At 41.7% G+C, this 15,955-nt stretch overlaps 1 protein-coding gene across 10 annotated transcripts in view; it reads left to right on the plus strand.

Moving 5' to 3' along the window:
• The first annotated feature begins 7,427 nt into the window (after window positions 1-7,427).
• The window catches only part of Ccdc77 (coiled-coil domain containing 77), a 37,120-nt gene continuing 28,592 nt past the window's right edge, over window positions 7,428-15,955 (plus strand). The window contains exons 1-4 of one of the 10 annotated variants that reach the window (XM_008839715.3): window positions 7,451-7,490; window positions 8,515-8,568; window positions 10,237-10,474; window positions 14,370-14,512. In XM_008839715.3, the coding sequence (XP_008837937.1) occupies window positions 8,531-8,568; window positions 10,237-10,474; window positions 14,370-14,512 (419 nt within the window). In that variant the 5' untranslated portion in view covers window positions 7,451-7,490; window positions 8,515-8,530. Of the gene's footprint in view, window positions 7,556-7,631; window positions 7,878-8,198; window positions 8,277-8,514; window positions 8,569-10,236; window positions 10,475-14,369; window positions 14,513-15,955 lie in introns of those variants that run through there. The other 9 variants (XM_029566799.1, XM_029566802.1, XM_029566800.1 and 6 more) reach the window with 9 other exon arrangements.

Raw genomic sequence — 15,955 nt, forward strand, 5'->3', positions numbered from 1 at the left:
ATGCCATATCTCCAGGCTCTGTTACCTAAAAGTCTTAAAAGCTACCCATGTCTCAACATCTTCATTACAACTCTCCAATTATTCTAATTTAATCTTTGGTAGCTCATGTCTGTAATCCTAGCATTCAGGAGGATTGCCAAGAGTCCAAGGCCACCATGGGCTATAGTGAGTTCAGGACAGCCTGAGCTGGAATGTCAGACCCTGTCTCAAAACAACAATAAAAAAGTTATGCTAATTTAAACTCCTATCTGAGCTATAACAGCTCAATTTCTTCTCCTGTCTTTTTCTGCTTAGTACATAGTTGGACTGCTTTGTCTGAAATCCAGAATTCATCTTGTCACTTTTCATCTCCAAACTTGACTTAATTGCTGCCACACTCTAAAACTTCTATTTATCCTTATAATTGTCATAAATTTTTATGATGATGTCACTTCACCATGTTTTTCCTCATATATAAGCCTTAACAGATAATTCCTCTGGAACATTTTCATATTCTCTTAACCTAACTACATCCCTTCAATTTCATCTGTCTACATCCAATTCAGCTTCCATCTAATCAAAATAAATAAAGTTTCCTCTGATAAACCTTCCCTAGTTCTAAAGGTTGGGGTGGATCCAGCAATTTACATTTCCTTGCCAAAAATTTTGAAATTGCTAAATTGCCTTTCATCCTCAGACTGTAAGCTCCACAAAGGCAGGGGTGATGTTCATGTTACTGTTAACTTAGTTCTTACAATAACCAGTCTTGGTATATAGGTGGTGCACAATAAATATCTGTTAAATAATCGAATAAATAAATATGAGCTGGACATTACGGTGTACATCTGTAATCCATGCACTCTGGAGACTGAGGCAGGTCAAGATCACAATATGAATCCAGCCTGGCCTTCATAGCAAGTTTCAGACCACCCTGGGGTACATAGGCCCATCTAAAAAGAAAAAACTAGACCCTGAGTGGAACATGGGTCAAGTGTGCCCAGTGGTTGTGTAGTCGTGTCTCAGAAGCTGCTAACCCTTGCAGCATGGCTGACGATTGACTGCAGAATTCACAGAAACCCTTTCACTTTATTTGATAAGGATAGTGATGGAACTATAACATAGGCATTAGGAGCTGTAACAAGGTCTCAGAAGCAGAGTTACAGGACATTATTAAAGAAATAGATGCTTATGGTAATGGCACAATTGACTTAGAAAAATGAAAGACACAGACGGTGAAGATCCCTGGAACCCATATAGCAGAAAGAGAGGACTCCTGACAATTGTCCTCTGACCTCCACACGTGCACCTTGCGTGCGCATATGTGCATGTGCGCACGCACACACACGACAAAAAAAATTTATTGTATTTGAGACTATACCAGAATTGACACATACCATCCCTCTATTTGATTAAGGCATCCACAAACAATAAAACCTAGTTATTCATACCTGCCTCCCTAAACCCCAAACAAACACTTTCAAGAAGCAGTTCTACTTCAGTTATCCTTTTAATTTTTTTTAAGTAACAAACTACCTCAAAATTTAGTAACTAAAACTAAAAATGATTTATCAGCTGGACATGGTGACATGTGCCTTTAATCCTAGCACTCAGGCAGAGGCAGGTGACTCTCTGTGAGTTCCAGGTCAGCCAGGGCTACTATATTGGGAGAATCTGTCTCAACAACAACAACAAAAAAAAAAAAAAAAAAAAAAAAAGGAGGAGGTCTTGAGATTGGGAGGGAGATCTGATTGGAGGGTCCGAGGGAGAGTTGGAAGGAAGAGTGAGGGGGCGGGATATGATCAAGGTACGTTGTAAACGAGTATGAAGAAGGAAAGAAGAAAAGAAAGAGAAAGTGATTTATCAGAAATTCTTTGGGTAGCATTCTGCTGTTTTTATGGCCTTACGTGGGGTCTCTCCTCTTGACAGCTTGACTGGTTGTGATGGTTAACTTTATGTGTCTGGACACAGTGCCAACATGTGTAGTCAAACATTCTGGATGTTTCTGTTAAGAGTATTTAGGATGAGGTTAACTTTTAAGTAGATGGACTTTGGGCAGTGAGATGGCTTAGCAGATAAAGGTGTCTGCCACCAAGCCTGATGACCTGAGTTCCATCCCTGTGCTACATGGTAGGAGAAAAACCAACTCCCACAAGTTGTCCTCTAACATCAACACACTAAAGCACACACAATAAGTAAATAGATGTAGTAAGAAAATAGGGAACTAAAGAGTTAACTCAGTGGTTAAGAGTACTGGCTGCTCTTGCAGAGAACCTGGGTTCAATTCCCAGCACCCACATGGCAGCTAACAACCATCTGTAACTCCAGCTCCAGGAGAATTCAATGCCCTCTTCTGTCTTCCTTGGACATTGCCCAACATGGGTGCACTTTCATACATGCAGGCAATACACGTATACACAGAAAATAAAAATAATACTTTTTTTTGAGACAGGGTCTCCCTGTAGCCCCAGTTGGCCTGGAACTCTCTAGGTAGACCAGGCTGGCCTCGAACTCAAAAATATCTGCCTGCCTCTGCCTCCCAAGTACTGGGATTAAAGGCATATGCCACCATACCTAGCAGTTTTTTAAAATTTTATGTGTATGCCTGCATCTGTGTAAGTGCACCCGTGTCACACAGTGCCCACAGAGGGCAGAAGAGGGCGTCTGATCTCCTGAAACTGGAATTACAGATGGTTGTTAGCCGCCCTGTGAGTGCTGGGATTTGATCCTGGATCTGCCACAAGAACACTCATTGCTCTTAATCTCTGAGTCATTTCTCCAGCCCCATAAAATATATTTTTAAAAAAAGAAAACAAATGAACTTTGTGTAAAGCAGGTGGCCCTCCATAAAGTGAGTGGACTTCATCCAATCGGAGATTTAAACAGAACAAAATACTGACCCCTTAAGAAGGAATTCAGCCAGACTTTGGACTTTAATTGCAGCATCAGCTTTTTCCAGCCTGCTAACCCACCCTTCTGTAATCCTGTAAATTTGCTTTGAAATTGCTTTGAAAAGAAATCTCTCTAACACATCCTACTGAGTTCTTTGAAGAACCCTAATCCAATAGGTTGGAAGAGCCAAGATGGACTCACTCCAAAGTCAAGGCAGTTGGTGCTGGCTGTTTGGCTAGGAAGCCCTTTTTCTCTGCCTGTAAAGCAGCCTTTTCCACAATGTGACAATCTTAGCATTTCAGTAGGGCTAGATTGAAATGGCCTAAGGTCTAGACTCCCAAATGATCCAACACTTGTGGGATAGTAGGGGAGAACAGCAAGGAAGAGGTTAAGAATGGTCAGGGAAGAGGTCCAGACATTTCTTGAAAACAAGAATGTTGGGCTCGGTGGAATGCCACCTTAGTCACATATCAGAAAAACATCTTGAGCCTAAGTCATGGTACTGCAAAACATTGGATGATTGTTTAATGTTAAACATAATCACTAGCTGACTAGCCTTCCTGGAAATTGATCTGTAGATTGTGGGAGAAACTAATACAGTCTTTGTAGCCTACTGATTAACCTTAAACGTAAACCTGTAGAATGTGTTTTTGTTCTTTGTGAAACTAATTCATTCATGTATTCTGACACAAACACCAAGCTTGTAACTGTAGTTTTGAGAGTTATAAAAAAGCACTGCTAAAGAATTGAATTCACTCTTTTCCTCCATCAGAGGGTTGAGTCCTTTGACTTTACTCATTCCGTTCATCCACCTGAGTCTCTACAGAATAGAAAGAAGTGGATCCAGCGTTCAGGGCCATTGGGCAGGTGAGATGAATCAGCAGGTAAAAACACTTGCGAAGCAAACCTGGAGTTTGATCCCTGGACTCCACATGGTGGAAAAAGAACCAATTCCCAAAAGGTATCCTCTGACCACATGTGCATGCACCATGGTACACACATGTCCACACATATATGCATTCAAACACAAATAAATGTTTTAAAAAAAAGACTATATGGTAAGACCCCATCTCAAAAAGAAAAAATGAAAAGGTACTATTCTGCTAGTCAGAAGACTGAGCCATGTTCAGGAATGGGGGACGATGGATTCCATTTAGTTTATTCACTTACTTTTGTGGTGCTAGAAATTGAACCCAAGGTTTTGTGCCATGTTAGGCAAGTGTTGTGCCACTGAGCTGCGCCTCCAGCCTAGTCTCCATTTCTTGATAGAAAAATGATGATGTACAAAGAGATGTGGACACTGGACAGTGTGACTCGTATACAGTTATTATAATGATTAATAACAAGACTTAGATTGTTCAGTACTTAAACCACATTATTTATATAAATGAAATTCTGAGTTTAAATATCATCAAAATAATTTTCTTCGTTAAGTATGCAATTAAAATATATTGGGATTTCGCATGGTGGTGCATGCCATTAAACCGATTACTCTGGAGGCAGAGGCAAGTTGATCTCTATGAAATTCAATGTAAGCCTGGTCTACATAGTGAGTTCCAGGCCACCTGTCACTACTGAGGGAGCCTCTGTCTCAAAAAACAAAACAAATATATATGTATGTATGTATGTATGTATGTGTGTATGTATGTATAGATAGATTAGATAGATAGAGAGATGATAGATAGATAGATAGATTGATAGATAGATAGATAGATAGATGATAGATATTGAGCTAGGGATGTGACAGCCTTGGGGTTTTCTCTAAGATCTATGACCTCTCCAGCCATGTGTATTTGGCTACATTTACAGTACCACATGAGTTTGCTCCCATTGAGTGGACTTTAAGTCTAATTAGGTAGCTGTTAATTACCCCCAAGATAAAAGTGCCACTACTGTATCAATGTCATTTGCTCTGCCGGTCATTGATGTTGTTATTAGAGCTTAAAGCTGGGGTTGGCCCATCGATTGATGTTCTCCCTTAGCAGCTTGCATAATGCTTTCCAAGCTATGAGAGCTAACCTTCAGGGGAAGTGGCTTCCAGGTCAGTTCCAGCCCCATTACTCCAAATCCTGTGTCCAGAGTATATCCTGTTTTCCTATCTTCAGCAATAGGGTCTTACCTTCAAGTTCTGGGAGGCAATCAAGGACTATGGCAATAGCCTGAGTAATTTGAGGAATTCCTTGGACCACCCTGGGCAACAACTCAAAAGAAGGTTTCTCCTGTCTAGCACTGTTTCTTGTTATGTAGTCTTCATCTATATACACAGACTCATGTAGAGCTATTGTATGTGTAATTTCAGTAGTTTTTTTTTTTTTTTTTTTTTTTTTTTAAAAACCTCTTGTGGAGGTTTTTTTTTTTTTTTTTTTTTTTTTTTGAGACAGAGTCTCCCTGTAGCCCCAGCTGGCCTGGAACTCACTATATAGACCAGGCCGGCCTTGAACTCACAGAGATCTTCCTGCCTCTGTCTCATGAGTGCTGGGATTAAAAGCGTGCATCACCATACCTGGCTTAGTTAATTGTTTTAAACCTCCAGATGGACCAATGAGGTGGTTCAGTGGGTAAAGGCACTTGCTGTGCAAGCCTGATGACCTGGGTTCAATTTCAAGAACCCATGTAAAGGTGGAGAGAGTCCAATTCATAAAGTCATTCTTTAACCTCCATACCTGGACATGATGTGCACACACCCATACACATACACACAATTGTAGTAAAATTTAAAAGATGTTCAAAAAATTTTAGAGGGCAGGACATGGTTGCTTTTAGTTAGAGACAAGCAGATCTTTATGAGTTCTATCTACACAGCAAGTTCCAGGGTAACCAGGGCTATATAGTGAGACCCTATCACAAAAAAAAAAGAGGAAAAAGAAAAAGAAAAAACTGGGTTTGGTGCCCAGCACCCACATGAAGGCTAACAACTGTCTGTAATTCCAGTTTCAGGGGATCTGATACCCTCTTCTTGCTTCTACAGGCAAAACACTCATTCACATAAAATCCAAAAATAAATACTATTTAAAAAACTCACAAAGACACCTCTGCACTAATTTCTGTAGTGACTGTGCCAGCTTACATTTTCACCAACAGTGAATGTGAATAAGGATTTCTCTTTTCCCATCCTCGCTAGTGTTGTTGTCATTTGTTTTCTTTTTAATTTTTTTTTTATTTTTGTATGTATGAGTGTTTTGACGGCATGTGTGTAAGTGCATCCATGTACACAATGCACATGGAGGCCTGAAGTGGGCATTGGACTCCTGGAACTGGAGTTTTGGACAGTTGTTAGCCACCATGTGGGTGCTGGGAGTTGAACCCAGGTCCTCTGCAAGAGCATCCAGTACTCTTAACCACTGAGCCAACTCTCCAGCCCCCTCATTTGTTTTCTTGATGGCAGCCATTATGTTATCTATATTCTTTATATATTTTAGATATTAACCCTTTGTTTTAAGAATAGGTAGCAAAGATTTCTCTCCCACTCTGTAAGCTGTTTATTTGTTGAGTGTTTCTTTTGCTGTTCAGAAGCTTTTTAATTACATATAATCCCATTTGTCAATTCATGGGGCCATTGAAACTCCTACTTTCAGCTTTTGTTGTTGTTGTTTAGGTGCATGAGTGTATTGCCTGCATGTATATAAGGGCACTCCTGTTGTGCAGTGCCCATGGAGGTCAGAAGAAGGTGTAGGATTCCCTTGGAACTGGGGTTACAGACGGTTGTTAGCTTCCATGTGGTGCTGGGAACCAAACCCAGGTCCTCTGCAAGAGCAGCCAATACTCTTAACCACTGAGCCATCTCTCTAGCCCCACCCCATGATCATTTCTGCAGCAGATTTCTTTTTATTGATTGATTTTTATTTTTATGTATGTGTGTTGCCTGCTTAAGTGCAGTGCCCAAGGAGGTCAGAAGAGGGCGTTGGATTCCCAGGAACTGGAGCCATTTCTTATTATGTAGACCTGGCTGGCCTTGCTCCCAGAGATCCACCTGTCTCTACCTCCCGAGTGCTGGGATTAAAGGCGTGCACCACCATGCCAAGCCCCCAGATTTTATTTTCTTAAAAACATTAATTTTTTTAAAAAAAATTATTACTTTATTTTTTATGTGTATGAGTGTATTACCTGCATGTGTGTGTAAGTGCACCCGAGCTGTGCAGTGTTCCCGGAGGTCAGAAGAGGGCACGGGATCCCCTGGAACTGGAGTTAAGGACAGTTGTTCGCTGCCATTGTAGGTGCTGGAACTCGGAAGTCCCGTCCTCTAGGCAAGACCAGTCAGTGCTCTTAACCGCTGAGCCATCCCGAGATTTCACTTTTATCCGCCTGCCTGTGCCTCCCGAGTGCTGGGATTAAAGGCGTGCGCCACCACGCCCGGCGAGATTTCACTCTTAAATGAGTAGTTACGTGAGTTCATACTGGAGTGGCCAATATTGGTACTTTCTAAAACATGAGACCTCGCTATCTACCCACCCGCCTCCGCTCAGTACACCCTGCAGAAGAAAAACTACATTCCCCAGGAACCTCTGCGCGGTGTGGCGCAAGGTAAGGTGGGAAGTGTTCCTGCTAGAACAACCGTCCCATTGGCGTGCAAACTAAGCTCAAGCTCCTGGGCGATTGGTAGGATTTGTGGACTCCGAGTGGCGGTACGACGCTCCCTAATTTGAGTTGTTTTTCGGTTGATTTCTCTGACACCCAAGCTTAGCGTGTGGTGAGCTTGCGGTTTCGGGTTAAAGGGGAAGGGGTCCTAGGACGAACGTTGGGAAGAAAGTCTAGTAGGGAAAAGTCTTCCTAACGTGCGGAAGGGAGCACCAGAAGTCAGAACCCGAAGTCCTCAGAGGGCTGCAGAAAGTTAGCATCTGAGGAAAGACCGGGCTCCGGGCGCGGGGGCACGGAGGACTGGAGGAAGTGGGAAAAGGAGAACGGCCTTCAGACGTCCTGGAGACTGAGTTCCGGCAATCTCCCCGCTAGCCTAAGCCTCAGTTTCCTCGTTTGTAAAATAAGGGGTAATAAAAATACGAGTAGTTATGCAGGTAAATAAAATAATATGTTTTTCAAGCCAGGGGGTAGAGTCGATTAGTAGAGTGCTTTCTTAGCATGCCCTGGCCCCGGGTTCGATCCCTTACACGTCCAAAAAGTAAAGATACCTCTATAAACGGGCATTGTGGCTTTGTGAGGTACAGTGGCAATACATGGCTTCTGTCTGTAGGGAGGACAAATGGTCATGGTAGAAATGGTAGCAACAATGAACTCTAGTGTTTTAGGGAATTGAAAATATAGTTATTTTCTAGTTAAAGTACCTTGTTATTTTAAATTTTTATTTTTTACTTTTTTGCTTTATTTTTTTGGGACAGGGTCTCACATAGCGCTACACTGACTGTGTAGACCAGGCTGGTCTCAAACTTACAGAGACCCACCTGCTGGAATTAAAGGTATGCACTGTTATGCCTGTCTTTTTGTTTGTTTTTTGAGACAGGATCTCACTACTTAGTCCAGTCTGGCTTGGAACTCACTTGAGGGGTTGCAGTACACACAGCATACATGTAAATACTACATTCTCTTCAGGAGGCAAATATGAGAATGCTGGGAAGGGAACTGGTCTGCATAACCTATACATCTATATAGTAACTCTTCCTGGCCCCTCATTTTGAATTTTTGTGTATTTGATAGGTGTGACTAAGACAGCATGAACTTTACCCCGACACACACCCCTGTCTGCAGAAAGTAAGATATTTATTTTTTAATTGCTAAAATAAATAATCCATACTTCTGTAGCCTCCTTGAAGTGAGCATAGGAGCTACAGGGTCAGCATATTCCCTAAATCTTGATTTAAACTATTTTAGATCTCAGTTCTCTGTTCTTATTCAGAATTTAAATTTAAAAACAGGGCCAGGGGTCAGGGGTGGGGGATTGGAGAGGTGGCTCACCAGTTAAGAGCACTCACTTGCTGTTCTTGCAGAAGACTGGGGTTTGAGTCCCGGCACCCACATGGCAGCTAACAACCCTCTGTAACTCCAGTTTCAGGGGATTTGGCGCCCTCTTCTGTCCTCGTCCTGAATTGCATGGGACTGGTGCACTACATGCAGGCATAACACTCATACACATAAAAAATAAATAAACTGGGGCTACAGGGAGATCCTGTCTCAAAAAAAGACCAAAAACTAACTAAATAAATGAAATAAAATAAAAACAGGGTCTCTTCTGAGGTAATACCAGGATTCATTCAGTGTGAATGGGTGAGCCCCTGTGATAGTAGATCCTGGACTACAAGGAACAACTAGCATATAAAGATGGGGCCATCTTGCTGCATCATACTCACCCCTCACAGCTACCGCTACCTTCCATCTGCAGAATATTATAATTTCTGTAGTTTTATTAATCTCTCTTCCCACTCTAAAAATATAAACCATTAAATGAATATTCTGTCATAAGCTTGTGTGTGGTGCTAGTGATATGTGTGCTGGGTATTGGTCTTATGTATGCCAAGCGTGTAGTTTGTTGGTTGAACTACAGGTCTGACCCCCAAAAGCTTTCAGTGATTGAGAAAGTGTTTGTTTGGCTTTTTTTTTCTTCATGCTAGCTGAAAATATTTTTGTGACAATGAGGATTTAAACCAGGAATTTGTACATGTGCTCTACTGCATCCCAATTGAGAGTTTATTATACACACTTGCTTATTTAAAAATGAACATGTGCATTGCAGGGCTGGGCATGGTGGCGCATGCCTTTAATTCCAGCACTTGGGAGGCAGAGGCAGACAGATCTCTGTGAGTTCAAGGCCAGCCTGGTCTACATAGTAAGTTCCAGGACAGCTGGGGCTATAGGGAGACCCTGTGTGAAAAAAACCAAAAAAAAAAAAAAGTAAATGTGCATTGCCAACATTCATTACCTGTAACTCTGGTCTAGTGCAAAGTTTCTGCACTCCAGTATCTATTTGGTTATGTTGTAAATTTTAGATATAGCCAAATTGGATTGACTTTCATAGGAGGACTTTTATATTCTGCACCATTAACTTTTTTTTTTTTTTTTCGGTCTTTTTGAGACAGGGTCTCCATGTAGTCCCAGCTGGCCTGGAACTCACTATGTAGACCAGGCTGGCCTTGATGGCCTTGAACTCACAGAGATCTGCCTGCCTCTGCCTCCCAAGTGCTGGGATCTGCCTGCCTCTGCCTCCCAAGTGCTGGGATTAAAGGCATGAGCCACCGTGCCTGGTGTCAGCATTTTAAATATACTTTTAAGGCATTGATTGTTCACTAACCTGTCAAATTAAACTCTCCATATATATGAGCATTTTAATTATAAGCACTTTACGAACATAAATCCCCCTTTACTTAAAAATGGTGTTTTATAAATGTTCAGACAATTTAATAAATGTTTTCTGATTTCACATAGACTAATAATTGCTTCCAAATGTGGTGTTGCCTCTGGCTTCAGTGATCCCAACAGGTGGAAGGGAATGGCAGACTCGGTGGAGTCAACTCCCTTGCCTTCAGTTGAGGATCGTCTAGCCGTCCTCTGCCCTTCTCGAGAGCTTCTGGACTATTATCAGAAGAAGATGGCTAGTTGTGAGGCAGAAAATGAAGAACTCTTGAAGAAGCTAGATCTCTACAGAGAAGCTTGTGAAGGACAGGTAAAAAAAGACATAATGGACTGGCATGGTGGCATATACCTATAGACCCAACTACTTGGGAGACTGAAGGAAAAAGTGTTTGGACTCACAAGCTTAAGACCAGTTAAGCAACAAAGCAAGACTGTGTTTCTTTCTTTTTTTTTCTTTTTTTGGTCTTTTTGATACAGGGTCTCCCTGTAGCCCCAGCTGACCTGGAACTTACTGTGTAGAAAAGGCTGGCCTTGAACTCACAGACATCTGCCTGCCTCTGCCTCCTGAGTGCTACAATTAAAGGTGTACGCCACCATGCCCAGCTCCCAAGACTTGAGTTTCAACAAACAGTGTGGTGTGGTGGCATATGCCTTTAATCCCACTAGGCAGCCAGATCTTTTTGAGTTTGAGGCCAGCCTGGTCTATACAGTAAGGCCCTATCTCAGAAACAGAACAAAAAGCTAAGGAGCTGGTGAGAAAGCTCAGTGTGTAAAGGCATTTGCTGCGAAGCCTGAACCTGAGTTTGATCCCCAGAACCCATACGGTAGAAGGAATTCTATCAGATTTTTTTTTTTTTTGGTGGTTTTTTTTTTTTATTTTTTTTGGTCTTTTTGAGACAGGGTCTCCCTGTAGCCCCAGCTGTCCTGGAACTCACTATGTAGACCAGCCTGGCCTTGAACTCACAGAGATCCGCCTGCCTCTGCCTCCCCAGTGCTGGGATTAAAGGCGTGCGCTACCACGCCCGCCGCTATCAGATTTTTTAAGGAAGATATCATACTAATTCTTTTTAACCTGTTCCATAAGATAGCATAGAACTCTTAAGTATCTATTCTAGGCCTCCAACTCTTGCTCTTCCTTGCCTTAACCTCCTGGGTGTTGAGATTAGACAACACAATGGGTACCATCTAGCCCAAAATATTTGTTTTTATATGTTTGTTGTTTACAGTGTTGGGGCGTACTTATGCTAGGCAGGTGCTTTGCCTCTGTGCTACATGTCCAGCTTCTAAACTCTTGAGTGCTAACATTTTTCTTCTCTGTATCTTTTTATGGTTTATTTTTTTAGAAAGGGTTTCACTGTGTCTGTATGTCTGCTAGAAACTGTATAGACTATGCCTGTCTCTCTCTCCCTAGTGCTGGAATTAAAGGTGTATGCCACCACACCTGCCTCTTCATCCATCTTATATTTAGTTCTTTTAACCCTCTGTCTCTCTGTATTTGAAGATGCTTTTTTTTGGGGGGGTGGCAAGGGGTGGGATGGAGCAGGGTCTCCTGTAGTCCAGACTGTTGGCCTTGAACCCACTATATCACACCAAGGATGACTTTGAACTTCTGATCCTCCTGCCTCCACCTTCCAAGGACTAGGATTATGGGTATGTGCCACCCACCCAGTTTTCTGCAGTGCTGGGGATTAAACCCAGGCCTCAACCTGTTTGCTAAGCAAATACTCTACCAACTAAGCTACAAACTCCAAATTTTGCAGTTTTCTAAGTACTGTATTTTAGCTTCCAATATCATATCCTTCTAACCTAAACTCTGTCTTGCTTTATTTTAGTAGTAAATTCTCCTTACAAATGCTTAATTATTCTTTTGCTTTACCTATATAATAAAAACCCAACTGTAGTTTGATCTAGCTCTCTTCCTCCTATTTTCCTGGAGCAGAATTACTCTACCTCAGAAATACTGACACTTGGTTTGGATAATTCTTTGTTGTGGAGTGCTGTCTTACACATCAAAGCCTCTATAGTAAGTTTCTTGGTCTTTGTCTACCACATATCAGTAGCACAATCCCCACCATGGTTGAAGAAAGTCAAGAATGTCTCAAGGCACTGCCATGTTTCTAGGTCTGGATGGGGAAGAGTGAGAGTAGAGGTATGTGTACAACATCCTGCCTGTTAGAACCATCCTGCCTGTTAGAACTATTCCGGCAAGGCCACCAGTCATTATGGAATGAGTTGATAAATTCTACTGTACCTTCAACCACCACACAGCAGTTTTTTTTAAACCTATCCAGGATTGGTTTCCTTTCCTAGTCTCTTCCTTCAATCTATGTCAGTCTTCAACCTTTTCTTAGCTCTCTTCCCTCAATAGATAATTTGTTTCCAAGTTCCCAGAGGATTCTTATACATGAACTCCCTTCTTGCCTGTCTACTATTACCTACATGTGTGTTTATTCCCTGACCCCCTTGTGCTGGGAATCAAACCTAGGATCTTGCAGATGCTAAGCAAGAACTCTACCACCAAGCTACACTCTCAATCCCTTCTTGTTTTATTTATTTGTTTAAAAAATTATTAAATTACATTTATTTGTATGTGTGTGTACATATGCACATGCCACAATGCAGAATGCACATGTGGAGGTCAGAGGACAACTTGCAGGAATCAGTTCTCTTTACCTGAGGATTGAATTCAGGTAATCAGGCTTTGTGGCAAGCACTTTACCTGCTGAACCATCTCAACCTCTTGTTTGTTCCTTCCGCAGCAAGCATCATTGCCTGTTCAGGCTGGGTCTATCAGTGCTTCCCCTGGCCCTACTCCCTTTTTCTTCCCGAGAAACTTTGTTTCATCCTTGCAGTCTTCTTTCTAATGTATTTGGGGTTTTTTTGTTTGTTATTACTGTTTTTTGAGAGGGTTATCTCACTAAGTTGCCCAGGCTGGCCTTGAACTTGCTATCTTCCTGCCTGAGTTTCCTGAGTAGCTGGGATTGTGTGTAAGCCACCGTGACTGGTTTATTGCTGTTTTCTGAGAGTTACCACACTTTGCCTGTCTCCTAATCTATTCATAGTTAATTTCAGCTCTTTGATAATGATTTATGTTGTGTGTGTGTGCATGTGTGTTTTAGCTTTAGCTTTGTTGAGACAGAGACTCATGTAGGCAGACTGGCCCCTCATTTACTATATAGCCTAGGATGACCCTGAACTCCTAATCCTTCCACCTCTAACTCACAGTTATTAAGATTACAGGCATGTGCCACCATGCCTGCCTGGCTTCTTTGGTTTTGATCCTTGATTTCCCAAAGAGGCTTTAAAAATTTGCTCCCATCCCACTTTCCCCCATTCCGGCTTATCATATACACTCTTCCCTTGGGTATTTTGTGTCTCTGTCTCCCCATGAAATTCCTCTCTATAGGCAGGAATTCTACGTTTTCATCTTTCTGTTCCTAAATGTTATTGTAAAATGTATTATATATGTATTGCTATGATAAAATACTCTGACAAGAGCAGCTTAAGGAAGGAAGGGTTTATTTGGCTCATAGTTTGAGGATATGGTCTTTTATCGTGGGAACTGCATGGTGACAGGACCTTCGGGTGACTGGTCATACTGCATCTACAGTCAGAGAGTGATGGATGCTTGTGCTCAGCTTGCTTTCTTCTTTTCATCTAGTCCATGACCCCAGCCCATAAAATGGTACTACCCACATTTGGTGGGTCTTCCCACTTCAGTTAACCTAATAGAGATAATCCCTTACAGGCATGCCCAGAGGCTTGTCTCTTCAGTGATTCTAGATCCTGGAAAGTAGGCAATCAATAGAAACCATCACAGAAGGTATTACTAAAAAATAATAGAAGAAGGGGCTTTAGAGATGGCTAAGTCAGTAAAGTGCTTGCCATGTAAGCATGGGAATGCACATTCAGATCCCCAGCACCCATGTTAAATGGCAGGTATGGCAGTACACACTGTAATCCCCACATTGGGAACAGGAGGATCCTAGAGCTTGCTGACCAGCCAGCCTAACTGAATTGGTGAGCTGTAGGTTCAATGTGACATCCTGTCTCATAACATAAGGTGAGACTCAATAGAGGAAGAGACCCAGCATCAACCCCTGGCCTGCACACACACATATGCGTGCATGCATTATGCATACACATCACACACATGCAAAGAACAAATGAAGTGTATGTCACCTACTTTATTGTTTTTTTTGCAGCATAAACTTGAATGGAATTTGCAGCAGAGGGAGGAAGAGATTGCTGAATTGCAGAAAGCTCTTAGTGATATGCAGGTTTGCCTTTTCCAAGAACGGGAACATGTTTTACGCCTCTACTCAGAAAATGATCGACTCAGAATCAGGTACCTAGTAGAAATGATACATTTATTATTCTGAGTTACATTTAAAGTGATAAATTTATAGTCATTCTTTTAGTTTTTTTTCCCCCAAGAAACAGACTTTGAGGTGGAGATTTGCTTGTATAGGGTAGAAACAGGAAAGCATACCAGCAAGTGACAGGTTCAGTGAGAGACTTTTTTTTTTCCAGTTTGGATTGGGTTTGGGTTTTATTGTGTGTATTTTTAAAAAATTTTTAATAACTACATGATTGGAAGAAGCATTTCATTACAGCTTTAACATATTCAGTAACACACTCCAGAGCAAGAGTACATCTCTTTCACAAGTGGCTGTAAGTTTCTAGGTTCACAGTTGAACTAATACAGTTATACAATATTGAACTCAGTATAAGCCCTGTAAGACATAAAATTGAATGAGTTTTTTAACCTTTAAAAAGATCTCCATTTCATTTTAGAATATATTGTTCCTTACAGAAAGACTCATTGTTTTTGCTACTAACACTGAGATGTTGGCGCATGCATCTCTAATCTGTATGTATCTATTACTAGTCATAATCGGTTGCACTTCGATCCTTGGCGCCTGTGTATGTCTATAAAGTCATCAGGTAGATTTCAATGGTAATGTTTATCTCCTCTACTAATTAACATGATGATGGTGTAAAGTTCCATGCTTCCTCCTCAAATATAATACATTTTTTAAAATTTCTCAATTTTTTTTGTGTGTATCACACAGAACATCCCAAACCATCTTATTCAACAATACACCCACTCCCCAGGTAGCACCCTCCCATAGTCACCCTCCCCCTACTAGAGCCTTTGTACTCTGATATCCCTGCTACTTTCTGCTGTGTTGTCAGCAGCCCCAGCCATTCCCCACTACTTGTCCATCTGGTGAATCTAGTCAGCCTGTCTAGAGGTCTTTGTTTTAGGAAGGTCAGCTGTTCCTCATCTAGCAGCAATCAGTTGTCAGTATTCCTTTAGATAAGATTGGGGTCTGCTGTTCACTTTCCCAGTTCTATGCTGGGTTACTATCTGGGAGTCCCTTTGGCCACCGTGGCCAACAACTCAAAAGAAGGTATCTCCTATCTGGCATTGTTGCTTATTTTGTAGCCTTTAGCTATGCATATGGACTCTTAAAAAATTATATTGGTCCCTTTAATCTTCAGTTATACATTCCTTTTGGGTATTTAAGGCCATATAGTTGGTTCAGATAAACTAATTTATTTTTACTCTTAAGGTCGTTTGAGGATCTGTTCCTCAGGGGTCACATGGGCTTTGGAGGAGCCCCTGGCTCCTTTCTTTTACCAGTTCTGCCTATGTGAAGATAAGTCAAAGGTACTGCTCAACCATGGTTGGCTTCGCTTTGAAGCATGGGGGAAATGATTCCTCTGTGTTGATCCTCCTCTTTGTAGACTGGACACTGGTTCAAGTCCATCTTGTGGGGTCTCC

Source organism: Nannospalax galili, unplaced genomic scaffold (genome assembly GCF_000622305.1).
Source record: "Nannospalax galili isolate Female #2095 unplaced genomic scaffold, S.galili_v1.0 scaffold199, whole genome shotgun sequence".
Lineage (NCBI taxonomy): Eukaryota > Metazoa > Chordata > Mammalia > Rodentia > Spalacidae > Nannospalax > Nannospalax galili.